This window comes from Macrobrachium nipponense, chromosome 8 (assembly GCF_015104395.2).
Source record: "Macrobrachium nipponense isolate FS-2020 chromosome 8, ASM1510439v2, whole genome shotgun sequence".
Taxonomy (NCBI): domain Eukaryota; kingdom Metazoa; phylum Arthropoda; class Malacostraca; order Decapoda; family Palaemonidae; genus Macrobrachium; species Macrobrachium nipponense.
In genome coordinates, this window is record NC_087203.1 from 66,867,125 (window position 1) to 66,888,604 (window position 21,480).

At 35.5% G+C, this 21,480-nt stretch overlaps 1 protein-coding gene across 2 annotated transcripts in view; it reads left to right on the forward strand.

The window, feature by feature from the left end:
• LOC135222816 (proton-coupled amino acid transporter-like protein CG1139) overlaps positions 1-21,480 on the forward strand; it is a 177,762-nt gene that overhangs the window by 98,592 nt on the left and 57,690 nt on the right. For both annotated transcript variants that reach the window (XM_064261122.1, XM_064261123.1), the window contains 3 exons: positions 494-644; positions 11,019-11,225; positions 18,515-18,616. In XM_064261122.1, the coding sequence (XP_064117192.1) occupies positions 494-644; positions 11,019-11,225; positions 18,515-18,616 (460 nt within the window). The remainder of the gene's footprint in view (positions 1-493; positions 645-11,018; positions 11,226-18,514; positions 18,617-21,480) is intronic.

Consider the following 21,480-nt stretch of genomic DNA (forward strand, 5'->3'; position numbering starts at 1 on the left):
TACTACTGTGTATGTTAAAGTTTAAGCTGCCATGCAAGTTAAAAACATTAGCTATGTAATTACTTGGTAAGTACATACATATATATGAACCTTAATTTTATTATGAAAATACCATGTTTTATGAGAAGAGCTCTCTATAATTGATTAGGCATATAAAAACTGAAAGTATGTGATAGGACCATGAAGATGATTTTGTGATGAAAAAGCTGGTATGTAATAGATTTCTTAATGTAATTACAGGTGTGCAGGATAGTGAAATATATGTTTTTATTTTCATTTTTCTTATTGTTAAGGGCAGATTGTAATATATAAAATTATAAATCAAATGTAATTTTGTTTGTGGAAAAGGGATCTATTTATTTTAACTCTAAATTTTACTTTTTAAACTTTTTCCAGTGTGTAGTGTCCTATTTTTTTATATTTTATTATTATGAAGGAAATTTACTATTTTGAGAAAAGATGAGATGCATTGGAATTTACTTTTACTTTACAGGAACTGTGAAACTTTAATACATCTAATTAAGGGCAACATAGGAACTGGTATTTTGGCAATGCCTGATGGTTTGAAAAATTCAGGTCTCTACACTGGTACCGCTCTTTTGCCCGTAATTGCAGCAATTTGCATTCATTGTATGCATTCACTGGTAAGTGAAATTATTTTTTCTATTTTGTAACATTTTGCCTGCAGTAATTACAAGCCATTCTTTGTTGAGGTCCTTAAAAGTTAGATGGTAGCACAGTAATTTTCTAATAACAATCTAAGGCTAATGTAGGTAGCTGCTTTTAGGTTCTTAGAAGAACAGGGGGTGTCAAAATCTTTCTGAGCGAAGATGTTTAGCAACAATTATCTTTTGATTGTGCCGTGAAATATTATGCTGCTTTGTGCCTTTGTAGTGAATTTGATGTCATTGTAAAGCTGTAGAGCTGAACTTCAAGACATGTTTCAAAATTCCAGAAAATTAAGAAAAATCGGTATCACGAGTAAAATTTAGTCATAATGAAAACTTGTTTAAAATTTTTGTTTACACTGTATTTTGATAGCGAAGCAATTGTTCATCCTCAAAGGAGTTACTCTCTCATGGTCCCCAGGGCTCCATAAGACAGACCAACCAATTACAAAGAATTTTCTTATAGTTGGTCTTTGCCAGAATAGTGCATGTTAGCACAGAGATAGAGTATAAAGGACTCGTGACAGAAGAGCTCTCCTCAGCCCTACTTCCCACTCATACAAGTGTACACGAGTACGTTGGCCATCTTCCTCATCACATTCTCATCTGTCCCAGAATTAGGAAATCCACAGATTTTGCTCCGGAAAAGGTGTTTTGACTATTCATTTTTTTACCATCATATCTCTAATCAGACTAAATACCTAGTCTTGAGACCACAGTGAAAAGTTTTAGTTTCTTAACATTTTAACTTATAGGCTTGAAGTATTGGTTTAAATTGGGACCCAGTAGGCCTCTTGCTAAGCGAGAAGTTGGGAGGGGATCTTTAGGCTACTCTGTAACTGCTGTGCTTTTTTTTCTTGTTTGACAATATGATAATTAGCATTAAGGCAATAATATTAATTTTGTTTCTGTGTACAATTTACGAACTGGTGAAAATGGCGTACAGCCAGCTGGGATGGAGGAAGGAGAGATGGGAACTCTTTGAGAAAACGGACATGGTCATGGTAGGCAAAGGTTGACAATAAAATCAATTTTATTCACATTTTAAAGGAATCAAAAGTGTGTGTGTCCGATTGTGTCTGAGAGAGAGAGAGAGAGAGAGAGAGAGAGAGAGAGAGAGAGAGAGAGAGAGAGAGAGAGAGAGAGAGAGAGAGATTAATCAGCATGTATGGTTGTTGAAAGTGTTTACACTTGGATCTTACATGTAAGGAGATTAATTATACCACAGTACATCAACTTACTATTGGCAAAGAGCAGAATTTAAAATAAACATGAGGATTTTGCAAACAAGTAAGTAATAAGTAAAGAATGCAAATAAGAAAAGGGAAGAGAGATTAAATAACTTTTCACAAGGAAGTCGTTGAGACAATCAATCGAAGGCATGCAGAACCTTAATGCGGTGCCATTGTTTATTATGGAGTGGAGTTAGTTTTACAGTGCTAAAAAATCATAAAAAGCAAGTGTCACTCAATAGGTATTTTACTGTAACAAAAAGAAGTGATTTGGGCAAATCGAGTGTAAGTGAAAGAAGCGGGCAAATAATCATCCCAGCCTAGCTGGTAAGTCAGTGTGAAGCATACCCCTGTCTCCCATCCAATAACTCACCACCTTTCCCTCTCCTCTCTATTGTCTCACTCTGCACACAGAACACTGCCTCAAGTAAAAAAAATTTTATTACTGTACATATTGCATTTGATTGTTTTCATGTTTTATCATTTTGTTATCACAATGCCTGATAACTTGAAGTTATTAATTCATTATTCCTCTTCAATATAACACTCCCTCCCTTTATCTCAAGCTATCTGTGCACCACCGCAGTGACGTATGATGTTATCATTTATGCTAAATTTTTTTGTTAAAAGCATTATTCTTTTATTTAAGTATGTTGTTGAATATGTTTATCATTAAACTATACCGTCTCACTCAGTGCACTGAACACTGGCTTATTGAAGATTTTTTTTTTTTTTTTTTTTTTTTTTTTTACTGAATTGCATGTGATTGTTTTTATATTTTATCATTATGTTAAATTTATTGTGAAATTCCCTTTTATTTTGTGTGTGTATTGTTACTGCTTTTACATATATACAGTAATATTTTACTTGTCTCTTCTCCTTCTCTCCTCAACAATATCAACACGCCCTCATTCTCTCTCAAGTCGGCTGCACCGTGTTGTCCCCACAGTGACGTATGATTTTGTATTGAAATGCTTTATTCTTTTATTTATTTTTTAAAATTTCAGTCGAAAAATAGAATGTTCAACACAAGAACTGTTCAACAAACAAGGTACCACTAAATGGTTTTTGTAATGTAGAAAGTTTCCCAGATGTCCTTAATATTGGGGTTCCTTTCAAGTGTTAAAAGAAATACATTCATACAGATCTTCTTCCAATGGGTATTACTCCTCTCATTTACTGTTGTATCGTGGCCTACCATTTCTGGCCAAGAATGAGGACATTTTTAAAGAGAGAATCCCCTTTTCTGATAAAGGAACTCAGTATTTCATATAGAATATTATGCCTGGTTCAAGCACTAGATGTTATGGCAGACATCCCAGATGATCCTATTTTTTTTTCTACTCCCTGGCACAAACAAACTACAGTGGTTCCCCCGTATTCGTGGGGGATGCGTACCAGACCCCCTGTGAATAGTTAGAACCCGCGAATAGTTGGAATCCCTATAAAAACACTGAAAACAGCCTTTTTTGTTAGTTAAAACTCAAGAAAAACCCACACAAAATTTTTATACCTGGTTTTTTTTAATAGTTTTATCACAAGAAGTGCATATTATGATGAAATTGATAAAAAAATATACCAAAGCATTTGTGGATATTTCTCATAGAAAAATACCACGAATATGCAAATTTTCCGCGAATAATGCGGGGAAACATTCCCGATAGAAATCTGCGAATGTCTGAGTCCGCGAATCCAGAGAACGCGAATACGGGGGGTCCACTGTACTCTGTGTATACATGGACTGAGAATGATTTTAGTGGCCCATATTAAAAAGGCAGACCCTCACTAATTTCCTAAGTCGCATGATAAACAAAAGGTGGGTACTATATCATTAACTTTCTTAGGAAATGTTTCCTTTTAAGAAGTCTTCATGTACGGAGTGGTTATTCAATGTAATATTCCTGAACTGGTAAAGGTGCAATAATCATGCAGCCAGACCCGACATAATGAGGCAAGTATTCTTAATAAAGAAAACTTGATAACCTGTGACCTTACCTCAAATAAAAAAATTCCTGAAACACTATTGCCCCAAGAGTGGTGGTCAAGCTGAGATATTGCTGGTGAAGGTGCAATAATCCCACAGCCAGACCCAGCATACTTAGATAAGTCATTTTCGAACCCCATAGAGTAATATATTTACGGGGAACCACATAGAGTAATATATATACAGGCAGTCCCGGGTTATTGGTGGGCAATCCGTTCTGACAGCTTGATGATGAGCGATAATTGCCGATAACCGAATCTGCACCAATAACCAGATTTTGGCACCGATAACTGCTTTATGGCACCTCTGTTAGATATGTATTGACACCATAACTGGAAATCTGCGCATTTCGGCGCTAGACAAGCTCCATTAAACTGGATTACAGTGGGCCCCCAGTATTCGCGTTCTCCGGATTCGCGGACTCACTGATTCGCGGATTTTTTTCTGGACCATATCTAACCATTATTTGCGGTGAATTCGCCTATTCGCGGGATTTTCCGACGATAAATAATCACTAATTAGTGTATTTTGATGTTATTTTCATGCCTAAATACATTTTTATGATACAAAAACGATTTACTGATTTTAAAATATTAATATTGGTCAATACTACTGTATTAGTAAATTTAATAAGATTAAATGATATCACATAATAACTAATAATTCTCTCTCTCTCCCTTACAGGGATGTATGCTTTTTGTGTGATAAATGATTTACTAATTTTCTAATATTAATATTAATGTAAAGAGCAATTACTTCAAGAAAGAAAATACTACATTGAATTAGTAAGATTTTAGTTTATAAATTTTAAAAATTATGTAAGAATGAAGGAAATCCCAGTCTTCACGCATCTTTCTTTCGAACTCCTCTCTCTCTCTCTCTCTCTCTCTCTCTCTCAAGCTCTCTCTCTCTCCGTCGTCTCTCTCTCATCGTTCTCTCTCTCTCTCTCGCTCTCTCTCTCTCTCCTGAGATGAGAGATTTTTATGGTACACGTATGTATATGTGTTATTATGTTCATATGATAATAATAATAATAATGATAGTAATAATAATAATAACAATAATAATAATAATAATAATAATAATAACTGTAATTATAAAAATCATATGTGAAAGTATTTTACAAATGCTACAATAATCTTTCTCTCTCTCTCTCTCTCTCTCGTCTCTCTCTCTCTCTCATCTCTCGTACCTCTCTCTCATCTCTTACAGAGATGTATGTTTTTTGGAATGATGATTTACTAATTTTTCAAATATCAATATTAATGTAAAGCAATAATATATATTCATTAAAGAAAATACTAAAGTGAATTAGCAAGATTTTAGTTTATAAATATAAAATTATGTAAGAATGAAAGAAAATGCATTTTACCCCGCGTCTTTGAACTCCAAGGTAGCCAGGCAGAGTTGGCTGGGGTCTAACAAGTGTTGCCCTCTCATTGATCACGTATTTTCTCTCTCTCTCTCTCTCTCTCTCTCTCTCTCTTCTCTCTCTCCTCTCTCTTCTCTCTCTCTCTCTCTCTCTCTCTCCTTTTACTGAGATGAGAATTTCTATGGTACATGTGTATGTTTATTAATATTTTTGCATAATGATAATAATAGTATATAATTAATTTCAAAATTCATATGTTATAGTATTTTATAGAAGTACAAAATCTATCCATTTCAGTCTTTTAAATAAGGATAATCCTCCCCCCCCTCTCTCTCTCTCTCTCTCTCTCTCTCTCTCTCTCTCTCTCTCTCTCTCTCTCTCTCTCTCTCTCTCTCTCTCTCTCTCTCTCTCTCTTGCCACACGAGATAGTATGTCTTAGTGGTAACTCTCGCCCTCTGTTTGGGCTGGAAATGTATGTATAAGTGTATCTTTAAGGACATTACTACATTTTATGGTAAAATAATAATATACAGCACTAGTTTACAAATTATATATAGTTTCGTGAGATTAAACAGTAACAATACCATCTCTTCTCCTCTCCTCTCTCTTCTCTCGTCTCTCTCTTCTTCTCATCGCCTCTCTTCTCTCTCTCTTACGTATGTTTATTTGTTTTTAGTATAAATACAATTATTTACCTTATAAAACTATTTCCAAATATTTAATAAGATTAATTAGAAATAGCGATTTCCCAGTCCTTTTTTTTTAATCCACCCCTTGGAGGAACCGTTGGGCGGGGGATTTATATGACAGTTTGATTATACGTATTGGGCGGAGGGGGGAAGGAGTCAGAGTTTAGGAGTTTAGCTTCTCTCGCTCTCCTCTCTCTCTCTATCTCTCCTGCTCTCATCGTCTCTCCACTCTCCTCTCCTATACTCCTCGTCTCTATCATCTCTCTCTCTCTCTCCCTCTCAGAAATAATTCATAATTTCACTCTTGATGGTCAGATATATGATGTTGCCATTCACTGCTCTCTCTCTCTCTCTCTCTCTCTCTCTCTCTCTCTCTCTCTCTCTCTCTCTCTCTCTCTCTCTCTCTCTCTCTCTCTCTCTCTCTCTCTGTTATTGGCTATAGGTATATATTTTTAATGGTAAAATGTTTAAGATGACTTTGAAATTATATTAATAATATAACCTCAAAGATTAATACAGTAATAGGTTGGTAATTTTAGGTATATTTGAAGTAGGATGTTATTTAAGGGGTATACATTTGGTATCTGAACTTTCAAGATAAGCAGTTATAAGCATTTTTAATGGTGGTTCTAACTATTCGCGGGTTTTAACTATTCACGGGGGTGTCTGGTACGCATCCCCCGCGAATACGGGGGGAACACTGTACTGATAACTGGGGACTGCCTGTACAGTATTGGTTCATGTGTTATTACAGTTCTTTAGTGTCAAACCCTATGGCTTTCCCAAATGAAGAAAATGGTTAATAACCTGTGCACTTGGATATGGTTTATCTTTCTTTATAACAAGTCGACCTTCTGCTTTAATGATTCCATTAAATTTGAAAAATATTGCGATCTTCCTCAAAATCATGTTGACATGATTAAAGGTATTGTTTACAGAGCTGCCAACGTTAAGCATGAAAGTAACTTCCCTGCTCGCTATAAGAAAAGTTTGACCGATCTCAAAAAGGACAATACTATTCACATTACAAAAGCTGATAAGTCAAATAGTTTAGTAATTTTAGATAAAACTGACTACATATCACGTATGCAAGCCCTACTGGATGATGATGTGACTTATAAAAAACTAACAAAAAATCCCCTTGATCAAGTCATAAAAAACTTCAATAGCACAGTGAAAAATATCCTTAAAGATAAAACAAAACTACAGTAGTACCTCGAGATACAAAATTAATCCGTTCCGAGGCACCCTTCGTATCATGAGGTTTTCTTATCTTGGACCACATTTTACATGTAAAATGGCTAATCTGTTCCAAGCCCTCCAAAAACACCCCAGTAAATTTCATAATAAAGCTAAATCGACCTATAAACAATGAAATACTACAACAAATTGGACCATTCAATACCTAACCTAATAACGTAATGCAAATTAACCTGTAAATAAAGTTTATTAGTGTACTTGGTTTACAAGAAATACTGTACGTAAAATGTGGAAGCTTACCTTTCGAGTGAGGCTATCTCCGAAAGTGGCGGCATAGGAGGAGGACAAATGGCAGATACGTACGTACGTACGTACACTTAACTTTACGAAACACATAAAAAAATGTAAGGAAAACTAAACTAAAATTTACGAAACATATTAAGAAAACTGTAACACTTAACTTTACAAAAAACTGAAATTAATAAAAATTCTTTTTTTTTTTTTCCTTTTTTTTAACTTTTTTTTTTTTTTTAAATTTGGGTTTTTTTTTTTTTTTTTCTATACTTTACGTAGGGTTTTTTTTTTTTTTTTTTTTCCAACTTCATCACCACTTTCAACTTTCTGTTTTTTATCACTTGGTTCTTCCTTTTTTGCTTGCAACTTAATATTTTTTATCACTTGGTTCTTCCTTTTTGCTTACTCCTGCTAATGCTAAAGGCCTCTTTAAAAAATAACGATCCAAGGAAGATTGCTTCTGCCTACTTTTCACAATGTTCCTGAAACGACTTAGGCAAACTTCATCGAACTGCACAAGCATACGACCTGTGTGAGCCTTTTCAAGGTGTCTTTTTTTTTTTTCTATAAACGATTGCACTTTATGAAAAGTGGCAATCTCCCACAAGGCCAGCGCGTAGTGTTCATTAACGGCTGCCCGTCTTGATAATTATCTACTAATTGTTGCACCTCATGACTCTGTTGGCCCTGGTGTCCATCAAAACCCTGTTCAACCAAATGCTCTCTCTGCAACTGATTTGGGTACTGAATGTTCGGCTGCTGACCTTCAACATAAACTGAAGTGCCTTGATTATACTGGTATGCATGTTGTAAATGATCGGTCAACACCCTCTGTTCAGCAGGGAGTGGAGATTCTACCAACCTTGCAAAGTTTCCAGTTATCCCATGAGAGAGACCTTGATCACTTATCCCATGTGAGAGATCTTGGTCACTTATCCCACAAGAGAGATCATTTGCAAAATATATAGTGGGAGATATGCCGTAAGTTATGCCTGGGGTCACCATTAAGCCGACGTTGGTTCTGTCAGTTGTCTTAATATGCTTCGTTGTTGCCTTTAGAAAGAAGATATATTGTTTATTGTCTTTTTGCTCAGAGTCCCAGGCTCCATTGGAAATATTGATCCTATTATCTTGTTGTTTTATCAAGTGAAGATTCTACCATCTGACATTTGTATCAACAGCTGCTTTTGTATAAAATTTAGAATGATTTCCAACTCATGATATGGTTCATGTTATTTATGTGAAGGAAAATTGTCAAACTGTTTTCAAATCTGACTGATTTCCCCAATGTTTGTGTGATATCTCGTAAATTAACCACGTGAGGGATTATGATTTTGCTTGTGAATTTTTCCTTTTCTTTATTAACTGTTGGATTGTAAAAAATGCTCTTAGCTTTATGTATGGCTTTTTCTGTTATTTGCTTCGGGTATTTTAACAAGATAAGTTGTTTTCTGATTGTTTCAATTTCTTTGTTAAGAAAATCTGGGGAGCAAATTCTCAGGGGTCCATGAAATTAGTAACTTGCTATGCAAAGTTTAACTGAAATGTTATGATAGTTGTAAAAATGTATATGTATGAAAGTGAGAATGTCGCTTTCCTGAAGGCAGTGAATTTGTAGTTGTTATCAGTTCTGATGATTAAGACATCAAAAAAGGGGATTTGGTTATTGTTTTCCCCATTCTACTTTTAATTTTAAGCTCGGAACCAAGGAATTTAATTTTTGTAGAAAGATGAAATCGCGCCACTCGCTTTACCAGTATGTTAGGATGTCGTCTACATAACGAAGACAAATCATATCTGCATGTTTGATTGGGTATAAGTTTGTTAACACAGGACTGAGAGGACTGAATCCCCATATTGCAACCAAATGTTTGACGGTAAAAGGTATTACCAAAGGAAAAGACGTTATTAGTGACACAGAGCTCCACAAGTTGCATTATTTTATTCTATTCTTTGGGGAAGTGGTCAGCAAATAGTCAGCAAATTGCTTAAGTTTATTTTTTAGGAAAGTTACTACATCTTTTATGGGTAATTTTGTGAAAGGGAGTCTACATCTAGGCTGAGAAGTTTTACGCTATGTACAGGGATATTTGCTGACCTAACTGACCTAAATTTGTTGCAAAATTCTTCTGTATGTTTTATATGACAAAGGAAAAAAGTTCCTAAGAAGGGGGATCGTAACTCAGCTAACCATTTTGAAATTCTTTAGTAAAAAGCTCCAGCACACAAGATTATGGGACGGAAGGGGATTTTATCTTTGTGAGTTTTGGGGAGGCCATAGAAGAAGTAAGGTAATTTGGGATTGATTGCTTAAAATTTTTCCAAAATTTCTATATGTTTATTTTACTGATGTTTCTGATTTTCTGAAGAAATCTATTGGGACATTATTGCTTGGGTTTTTTGTTAATTTCTCATAAGTAGTTGTATCATTTAAAAGTTCACTGGTCATTTCTTGGTAGAAACTCTTGTCCATTAACACAATTTTACAGTCTTTGTCTGATCGAGTGATTATAATGTCTAGTTTGCGGAGTAAGTTTATAGCTATCATGAATCTTTTAGGCAGGGAGTATCTGTTGTTGTCTGGTTAGGATGTTTAGGAGAATTCCCTTAAGACATATTTCATCTTTCTTGTCATTGTTGTTAGCAGTGAATTTATCAAATGTTACTAGGAAGTCAAGTTTATGTTTTTTATCAGGTTTAAGGGCAAATGACAAACCTGAGTTCAAGACTATGGATTTGTTATTAGTTAGGGGGCAAGTGGATAGAATCATAACTTTATTTTGTTGATATAAATGGTTCCAAATACTATTTTCAGTTAATGAGTTAAGTTTACAAGCAAGCCTATTGTAATGAATATTACTATTGCAAGCAGCTGTATCAATACAAATGGAGGATGGGTACTTATATGTGGGCTCGGAAGCTACGAGACGAAGGTTGTGCTGAGCCTGACTGATGGTTTTTCTTTGTGTGTAGATGTCGTCTATTGTATTCTTGATCATTTCTTCGAGGAACATCCTGTGAGTTACTTGGTAATTATCAAAACTTTCCCAAGGGTCTTTTGCCTATATTTTTGAGTTCTCACTGACTGTTCTGGCTTCATGGATTAGTAAAGGGTTTTAAATGGTCGAGGCATCTCCATTAATCTAACCTTCGTCCAGCCCCTCTATCTACAATTGGTGCAATTGGTGTTTCCTCCCAATTTCATTTTTAGATCTTAGCCTTCATCTTCTGTATTTTGTGGATATTTCATAGCTGTCCAACCACTCCAGCCTTTTTCACTGTCTTAAAAGGCAATGATTTGTATTTCATTGGGAACAGATCATAAATTTTGAAGGTAATTTTTCATAAGTACACTGCAAACAAAAGCCTTTCATCATAACCCTGCTTCAACCACCCCACATGTCCCTGAATTAAAAGTAAAAACCTGGTTAAGGCAGATGAAAGGGGGATATCTTCCCCTCACCTACCCACCTACTGCCAGTTAATTTTTTTAATTTAATTTTGTTGTATTTTACTTTTTTTAGAGCTATGGAACCATTTACCCTAAATTATTTACCGTGAAGTCTAGTTTTATTTCAGGTAAGGTGTGCTCATGAGTTGAAAGAGAGACTAGGAATCTCAAGCCTTGACTACGCTGAAGTTGGCTATAATGCTTTTGATACAGGTCCAACTCCTCTGCAGAGACTGGCACCAGTTGCTCGATCTACAATTAATGCATTTCTTACCATAACACAACTTGGATTTTGTTGTGTTTATGTTGTGTTCATTTCTGCAAATGTTAAGCAGGCAAGTAAACTTTTTAAAATTATTTACTCTTTAGGCTGAAAAGTGAGTTTGTACAAACCTGACTGTAATTATGAACATGCTTATTCTAAAACTATACTTAGTAACTAAAAATATTTAATGTAAGGTATAGGTAAGTACCAGGCACAAGTAATGGAGATTCCCAATTTTCTAGTTAACTAGCCTCTATAATACAGTCTCTCTATGTTATCAGTATTTCATGGCAATCCCTTGTAGTTCTGCATCCTTTTAGTTGTTATGAATCTTTGTTAATTGGTCATTGTGAGTTTGTGGTGTTCAGTGACCATAGTATGGGTTTTATGGTTCCTAAACACTGCACTGTATAATTTAGAAGTGTTTTTATTATCCTTGCAGTAATGCTTTTTATATGCAGGGTAACTTAATTTTTCAGTTGAAAGAGATAATTCACATGGCCAACCCACTGAGAGGAAAGTTGTTCATACGCAAACAAACCTTCGGTCTTAACAATAGGATAATTTCCAGTGCCTAGCTGGATCCAGTTAAATCGCAGATGAAAGCAAGGAATCTTGTGAGATCTGGCAACGTGTGCGTATATTGGGTAAAGAATGGTCAAGGACCACTCGCCTACACCACAGTGTCAGTCTTTCTTTAAACCGTCTGGACGAGAATTGCGGTTGACCTCTCTCGGCCTTTACCTGGTTCATTGCCTGTTTTTGCTTGTGTTTGAGTGTGTGTGTTTGCTGTTATTGTATCTTATAGGAAGAGGGAGCATCATAGGGTTTCTACTTTTCCTTCATGGGAGGGTTTTCCTTCCCTTCCCAATGCTTCGAATCCTGCTACTGTCACATCCCAGGCTAGTGTTGTGCCTTTGTCCCCTTCCTTTTCTTCCATCGATTCGTCGTTGGAAGTATCAGGAGGCCCTCAGGCTGATTTATGTAATTTCACCCCTTCCTCGGGAGTTAATTTGATTCCCGAGAGGGAGGAGGGTTTTTTATCAATGTTTTTAATTTCAGAGTCGGAAGCGTCCAAAATGGCGGCACTTTGGGGGACGCTTGGGCTACGGGGTTCACCCTCCTTACAGGGTTTGCTGACACACTTCTTGGATGCTCGCTACCCCCCTCCTGCTGGGCTCGTCTTCGTGGTAGCCGATAAATTAACACTGAGGTGAGCAAGATATGAAAACGCCTTGCCTCCGAACTGCAACAAACTGGCAAGAGAGGAAGCATTCACCAACCCCTCTGGTGACCTGTCAGACCATCTGCAACATGGAGGCTGCAGTAGACTCCAACACTGAGGCATGCTGTGGAGACAAGGACAGAGCCACCGACCTCACCTGCTCCAAATTCAATCCCGGCTTCAGACGAATGACATCCAGGTTAAAATGACGTGACATCAAATATGCAGAGTTCATAGCATAGTACTTCCTATGCCTCGTAAGGGGTGAGGGGAGCAACTTGGCAGAGTTAAACACTTGTAGTTACCATGCCGCTCATGTTTTGTAAATGATTGTCTTTTGTTTTGATTATGCCACTGTATGATTATGATTACTACAGGGTAAACATATCACCAAAGAATGTACAAAAAAACTGGAAATACTCAAGCATTGATAAGTAACATAGTGCATGTAGATAGCTTAGGAAGACATTCACTATGCCAGTGTACAGACTAACTTAATAGTCTCTCCTCATACACCTGGGTATGGGTTAGATGCCCTTAAAATAGGATTGTGATGGATAGGGAACCATATGAACCTAAGTTCTCTTAGCATGGCAGTGTATCAAAGTCCCTGCTCTACTCTATTATTATTACTATGGCTAATTTCTGATTGCAAGTTGACAAACTTAATTTGAAGATGCATGGCAGTGAAGGTGAAATATTCCTAAATGGCCTGAGGAGGTGACAGTGACTTGCTGGTATATTTGAAGTTGTAGGGTTGTTTTTTTATGTACAGTGGAACCTCGGTTTTCGTACATAATCCGTTCCAGAACCTCCCACGAAAACCGAAACGTACAAAAACCGAAACAATAATTTCCTTAAAGGATAATGCAAATACAATTAATGTGTTCCAGACCCCCAAAAAAATTTTTTTAAATATATTTTATAGGGAATAAACAGTTTTACATACAGAAAACAATGAGAAATAAATATAAATGATTAATAGAATGAATAAATGAACATTAACATCACTCGCCTTCATGGAAGATACCTGTCAGCGTATGGAAGACGGAGAGGAGGGAAGACGGAGGAGGAGAGGTAATTGTTTAGAAGGGAAATCTCCCTCCAGAAGGACTTCAGGTATCAAGGACCTATCGGGGGTTACTTTTCTTCGTTTTTTACTGGCACTATCTGAGGTTCTTTCCCCACTGTTTTTTACTGGCACTATCTGAGGTTACTTCCCCACTAAGTTTTTTTATTGGCACTGGGATCAGCTTGAGAGTTACTGGACCCCTGTTGCACAATAAAACTATCCAGAGACATTTGTTTCTGGCGTTTCTTTAAAATTTGCTTAAAGTTAAACATAACATTGTCATTAAACATGTTGGAGACATGGATTACAACTCTTTTTGTTGAGATGATAATTCTCCACAATTTTGTTTATATCATTCCACTTTGCAACATGTCCTTAATCCATGAAGTAGGCACATTATTTATGCCATTCGTTTTCTGAATTTTTCAAACCAGCCAGTGCTGACCTTAAATTCACTAACAGCAGCGCTTGTTGTAGGCATTTTCTTGCTGAGGTGGGCATGCATCGTCCTCCAACACTTTGCTACGAGTTCTTTCTTAAATTCTGTAGTGTTTCTCATCTTTTTTACACTTTGAACTTTCTTTGGCCCCATGATGGCTTATTTAGCAGTTGCACTCAAATAAAAAAGCACAAAGATAACGAACACCAAAGCAGAATGGGGCACGAAAGAAGAAGGGATGCTTTGTTTTGGTGTTTGATATGGGGCCTGGTCACTCGCAGGGCCCTGGATGGAGCGTTTCCAAGGGTAAAATACCGAGGAAACGTACGAAAACTGAGACAAAATTTAGTAGAAAAAAATTCTATGAAAACCAAAACATATGAAAAGAGAGGTGTACGAAAACCAAAGTTGACTGTACTTGGTCAATAAAATAGAACTGTAATGTGTGCATCTGTATGTGGATGAAAAATAGTGTTTTGCAAACGAACAAAATCCCCTTGTTTGGAATAAGGTCTAACAAAAAGTTTTTCTCTCAGATGTTTATTACTGGTAATAAAAAATTTACAAATGTCATGAAAATAAAGAAGGTAAATATCAAGTTATTCATCAAGTAAAAGTTTTCCTAACATTTTTTATTACTTTGAAAACCCGTATGGCACCAAGCCCCTGCCTTATGAGGTATTTGTTGTTTGAAAAGTAAGGGCATCAGATGAATCTTTATTTTTCTCTATTTTTATGAATTCAAAAGTTTCTTGCTTGATGTTTACTTTCTTGAATTTTTATTATCTATTTTCAAATGTTTTCTTTTGAAAGTTATTTTTCATTCTCTAATGGTACTCATGTTCACTAAAAAATTTTCTGCTTCATATCAAAAGTTGAGGTATTCGTTGTTTGAAAACTAAGGGTATCAGAATGCATATTTTTTTTTTTTTTTTAATGAATTTAGAAGTTTCTTGTTTGATGAGTACTTTCTTGAATTTTTATCATCTCTTTTCAAAGGCTTTTTTTGAAACTTATTATTTTCATTCTCGAATGGTATTCTTGTTCGCTAATAATTTTTCTGCTTTATATCCTAAGTGTTGGTCCAACGTCATTGCTTGGCAAGTAAACATTAAATTTCAGCAACTGCATACAGTGTGTTGACTTTTTGTTATATATTTTTCATTGTGTTTTTATACCTTTATATCCATTTTCTTTCATCAGTGCACAAATAAGAAAAAAATGACCAGACCAAGAGAGACTTGCACCTTGTGTTGGTATAGATGTTTATGATTGTTGAACTTGGGGTACTGGTGATGGTGGTTATAGCTGTAGTCATGGTAGTGATGTATGCTGATGACAGTAACATGATACTTCACCTAATGATGATGTGAATCTTCCTTTCTCTTCTATTTTTCTATATTTTTGTGCTCATTATATTTATGCCTTGCTTTTTGACATGGTTCATGAGTAATTGTTTACTTTCATAATGAAAAAATATATAACATACTTTCTGACTTGGTGAAGTGATCAAACAAGCATGTGACCTCCCCTACAAGGGGATAGTTGTCTAATCAAGGCAAAAACCTATGAAGTCTTGGGCATTGGTCCATCACTAGCATCTAGAGGAACTGCTTGGTTTCACATTAATGAGCACAGGCAGTTCCATACTGCCTTCACCGCATTGGACACCTCCCTAGAACTTGTGGCGGCTTCTCAATAGACTATATGGTCATCAAACTCCTCTTGGACAAGTAATCATCACTCATAAGTACTTGGAGGGCATAAAGTTGAAGGGTGAATGAGTGTGACTGGCTTATCTCTCTTCCTTCCCTTGCTCTTTCCTTCCTCTACAAGGCAGTAGTCAAGCAGAGAACAAGCTGGACCTCATGTTGATGCAGGTAAGCTAAATAATACCTTGGACCTTTGGTTCTTAAGTTGTGACTCCCTCTGCTTCCCCTTTTAACAAAGGGAGTGAAAGAGGGCTTGTTGGTAGAGCTATCATCTCAATCCATCAATTTATGATTGACTTAGCTACCTTGTGACTTGTATTCTCTTTCAGGCATCAATCAATTGGTTCACCAAAGTGAGGAGTGTGAGTATAGGCATCTAACACTGGATATAGGCCTCAGTCTTGACATGCTTATGCCATATTGCATAGGAGGTTACAGGAGTTTCAAGTCCCTTGTTCATATCATGATTGGTAACATGGTATATCTGGATGGAGACTAAACTTACAGGTCATGAATAGATACTGGAAGGGTAGGGGAAACAGTAGTGGTTTGCAAATAGATCCTCAGGTCATCTCTGATCAGCCCTGACCCTACTTAAATATGGATGTATGAGAGATGCAATATATTCTTTACCTGAAATGTTTTTTAATCTTCTTATGAGGTACAGTAGTTGAAATATGATAGCAAGATTGCAACCATTTGAGTTGGACAAGTGGTAGGCCTGTTGGCAGGAAGAATGAGCATTAGTGCACTTCTGCCCCCAATTAGTTAACAGCCTCATGCCTTTTCCAGATTTTTCTCTCATTCTTTCTTCCTCTAGATCTCAAAGTCTGCTTCGTATGTGATCCCTAGTTTTTATTATCCATTTTTCCTTCATGTACCAGGTTAGAAGGCTTTTATGTTTTATCCAGTTCATTAGCAACTACGAACTTTTGTTACTCCTTGCCCCTCTACTCCATGTATCTAGCTCTTGTAAAGTCCATTTCCCTGCCCATCTTATGCTGTAACTGTATTTAACCGGTGTCTGTACCTATTTATTGTATCACTACATCTCTTTCTCTAACTCAAGTTTGTAATTTATCTTAACTTGCTGCCTTTTGTAAGCTGTCTTTCAAATGTTTCCATCTTCCAGTTTTTTTTATTCTGTATTTCTTGAATATTGTCATTCTTCCTGACTTCATTACAAGGTATCCATGGTTTAATTCCTCTCACGGGCTATTTGCTGGGATTATAAGAAACTTTTGTTAGGTTTGTCTTGTCTTCTAAAAGTTAGCAGTCCTTTCTTTGATGCCTTCCATATTTCTCATCAGTTAAGTTGATGTTTCAGATTCTGCATTCTTAATAGTTATCAGCTTGGTTATGTCTAGTATCCTTAACCAGAGACTAGCAATATTGTTTTAGTGTTTTCTCCACATGGGTTTTCTTTCCAGTGCTATATCCTTTCTTTTCATCTTCAGCTCCATTCCTGCATGTCTCTGTAGGTTTTATCCACTGTTCCATCTGATTATGGAACTTCTAGTCTTCCCAACATGATAGGTTCATTGATTCTTACCAACTTCATCTTTGATGCCATTTCTCATTTTACATACACAGCACAAGATATTATTTCTACAGTCCAACCTCTTAAATCTAGGAATCTTGTGACCAGGCCACTGTCGGACCACAGAAAATCCCAGAATATAGAATACACCCATAAATAAGGAAGCCCCTATGTAAACATAGTCTTGCAAGCTAATTCCACATACAAATAGCCTAGTTGCCAACTTAGCCTACTGCTTGGCTAAATTCTGACACCACTTTTTATCATTTTATTACTCATATATTTTCACTATCATTTTATAACTTCATACTGTACATAATTTTCTGTAAAATAGTATTCTTTGTTTAACACATTTAGCCTACATTCCCATGTAAGCCTAACCATAAGTCAATTACTTAACTTTTCTCAGAATCTGCAGAATATTATCAGTGACTTTTATCTCCTAAAATTGACTATCTTCATAATTATCGCTGTTAGTTTCTTCGTCATATATTTTGATTGCAGAGGGTAATGAAATGACAAAAATAAAGAATGAATTTCAGCGATCAGTAAAACGCACTGCCATCCATTGAGGAAAGTGAACACTAAACATTTGCTAACAGGAGGGAAAGTACTATAGAAACATTTTCTAGCATAGATAAAGATTTATGCTTGTGCTTTTTACCTCTAGCATCATCTGATCTCATTGGTGGCATATTGAATTGGTAAATATGCAGTTATATGAAAGAAATTATCAAAACTATAACACCTGTAAGTCTTTCAAGCACTTTAAAAGTTAGGAATTTGTGCAATGCCAAATGGTTCATTGTTTTTGTTAAAAGGTTTGACTAGGTAGAGCCTTCTCAAGTGAAGTCTACAAAAAATATGTTTATTCATTTAAAGTTAATCTTGAAAACATATGTAGCTTCAAACATTTTCTTTACTAACAATTATTTTCATAAAACAAAAGGGATATGGCATAATTTTTGCTGCAGGGAAGTTGTAAACAATATGAGTTGCTGCACTCAAGGTCACTTGACAAACTAATGGCAGCCAATTCAACATTGAGCTGAACCACAGGAGTTCGCAGACCACCGAATGACAGTTTTGAGATTCAACTGTACCATATAAGTTGATTTTGCACCTGCTTCCTTTCCTACCTATAGTTTGCTTTGCATAATGCTGAAGATGGTGCTAAGAGTACTTTGCAGCATCCTTTTGCCCCCAACTGGATTTCCTGTACTTTTCACCTAGCTCTTCAACTTCTTGAACTTTGTTGCCCCATTTTTGTCCTCTCATTAAGAAACCAATCCTTAAGGTGATCCCAGTTGGTGTTGATAAACTACTTTATAAATCATAGTTCTATTATACTAATAATAGTTATTTTTTCAGGTTGTAGACTGTAAATTACCAGGAAATGAAATTGATATTCATGGATATATGGCAATCCTGATCATACCTCTGTTAGGTATATCAATGATACGGTCTCTAAAGGTATGTTGTACTATGTTACTGTATTATGTTTATATTTGACAGTTCTATAAAAAGCATACTTGCAAGTTAACTGATGGTTTAGCGATTGAATTTTGTGTGTAGGTATGAAGTGTGAGTTTTTTCCTTTGAAAATAGTTACACATGTAATTGTTAAGCTATCTACTTTTTCTGCCTAAATTACTGGAGAAATTATGCCTTAATTACATTTCAGTATGTACATTTTAATTGACAGGTTACGTCAGAAACCTGTTAGTACTTGAAATTAGTCCCCTTGTGTGTGCCACAAATCCTAGATGCTTTAATCATGTTACCAGTAAGAGAATGTCAGTTGGCTGCTACCGGCATGTGCAGTGGATTCCCAGGGGCCACAGTAGGTTGTGAAATTATCTTAACCCTTTTGTAGCGACATACAACTTATGTGTGCACTATAATGACATAAGAGGAGTAGTGGGCTGTATCATATGATAATCAATATTTTACACCAGTTTTTTTTTTTTAACATTGTGTGGGAAAACATTCAGATCACTTAACTGGGTCGTAAATAACTATATGCCACACTTGGGGCAACACCTCAGTTCAATATATGAGGGAGAATTGTCTGACTTTAGATTTCAAGGAGGAATGTACTACGTCAACCCATCCCAGTACATCTCATATATATTTACCCATAAATATATTCAGGAATTGTTGCTGGTTGTACATTGTATCTTTTATGATAGTATGTCGGCTGTAATTTTGATTTTGAAAAGTAAATTACGAAAAAATACAGTGGTACCTCAGTTCACGAACTAAATTTGTTCGAGGACGCTGTTCGGGACTTGAAAAATTCGTAACCTGAATCAACTTTCCCCATTTAAAATAACATGAAAACAAAAAATTTGTTCAAACCTCAGAAGCACTTTATTTTCTTTCCATTTTTCATGGTTTTCTGGCACAAAGTTATGCTTTACCTCACAGATCCAATAATGTTGTATGTATTTTCATATTTCTATTGTATTATAATATAAAAACAACAATCAAAGTTTTGGTTGGGAAATCGCTGAAGGCGATTGCGAGATAAGTTTATTTTACTGCATTGAACTCAAATCAGAGCAATTTTCTTGCCTCTAGTTAGCATAAATGAATCTCTAGATACTCAATTGATATAGACTAAGGTTATTTTATGTTATATGAAGTGTTTTCAAGTCAAAATATCACTTGAATACGTGAACGAAATTTTTTTTTTTTTTCGTTAGTAGATGGTGCACAGGGCATGTTTATTGCGTAAAAAAAATCAACAGATTGCGTTCAATATTTTCACTTGATTTCATTAGAATATGATGAACTTTACATATTTATCTTTTTTTTAACCCTTAAACGCCGACTGGCCGTATTTTACGTCGAAATTTTTTGTCTCTCGGCTACCGACTGGACGTATTTTACGTCAACATACAAAAGTTTTTTTAAAAATTCACGGAAAAATACTTTTAGGCCTACCAGCCGAAAACTCTTGAATCACGCGCCTTGGGGGATGCTGGGAGTTCACGGATCAAGGTGTTGTTTTGTTTACAATCGTTACACAGGCGCGCAAGCGCGAATTTCTTTCTTGCCGCACTAAAAAGTATCTGTGACACATCTCGGAAATTATTTCGTCACGTTGACATAATTTTTGTACCATTTTAAATTAGCCGTTACATGGAGTATTATATATGAAAATGTGTGCATTTTTATGTAGAATACAACAAAAAAATACTCATGATTGTAGCTTTTATCAGTTTTGAGATATTTTCATATAAATAACGGTAAGTGCCAAAATTTCAACCTTCGGTCAACTTTGACTCTACCGAAATGGTCAAAAAACGCAATTGTAAGCTAAAACTCTTATATTTTAGTAATATTCAATCAATTACCTTAATTTTGCAACTAATTGGAAGTCTCTAGCACAATATTTCGATTTATGGTGAATTTATGAAAAAACTTTTTCCTTACGTCCGCGCGTTAACTCTTCCGAAAAAAATCATACATGTGATTGTGGTAATGTTTGCACCATTTTAAAATTAGCCGTTACATAAAGTTTTATGTATGGAAATGTGTGCAATTTCATGCACAATACAACTAAAAACAACCCATGGTTGTAGCTTTTATCAATTTTGAAATATTTTCATATAAAAAATGATAAGTGACAAATTTTCAACCTTCGGTCAACTTTGACTCGACCGAAATGGTCGAAAAATGCAATTGTAAGCTAAGACGCTTATACCTTAGTAATATTCAATCATTTACCTTCATTTTGCAACAAATTGGAAGTCTCTAGCACAATATTTCGATTTATGGTGAATTTATGAAAAAAATAACATTTTCTTTGCGTCCGCGCGGTAACTCTTCCGTAAAAATCATACGTGTGATTGTGGTAATGTTTGCACCATTTTAAATTAGCCGTTACTTAAAGTTTTATATATGAAAATGTGCGCAATTTCATGTAGAATACAACAAAATGTAATTGAAGGTTGTAGCTTTTCTCATTTTTGAAATATTTGCATATAAATCATGATAAATAGAAAAAAAATACATTCGGTCAACTTTGACTCTACTGAAATGGTCGAAAAATGCAATTGTAAGCTAAAACTTACAGTCTAGTAATATTCAGTCATTTATCTTCATTTTTAAATAAATTCGAAGTCTCTAGCTCAATATTTAGATTTATGGTGAATTTAAAAAAAAAAACTTTCCTTCCCTCCGCGCGCGGATTCTCTGCCACAAATCTCCGAAATGCGTACGTCCCATTCTCGGAATATTTGCTCCTTTTCATATTAGGCATTTCATAGAGTTTTATATATGAAAATGTGTGCAATTTCATGTTATAAAAAAAATATATAAAAAAATTT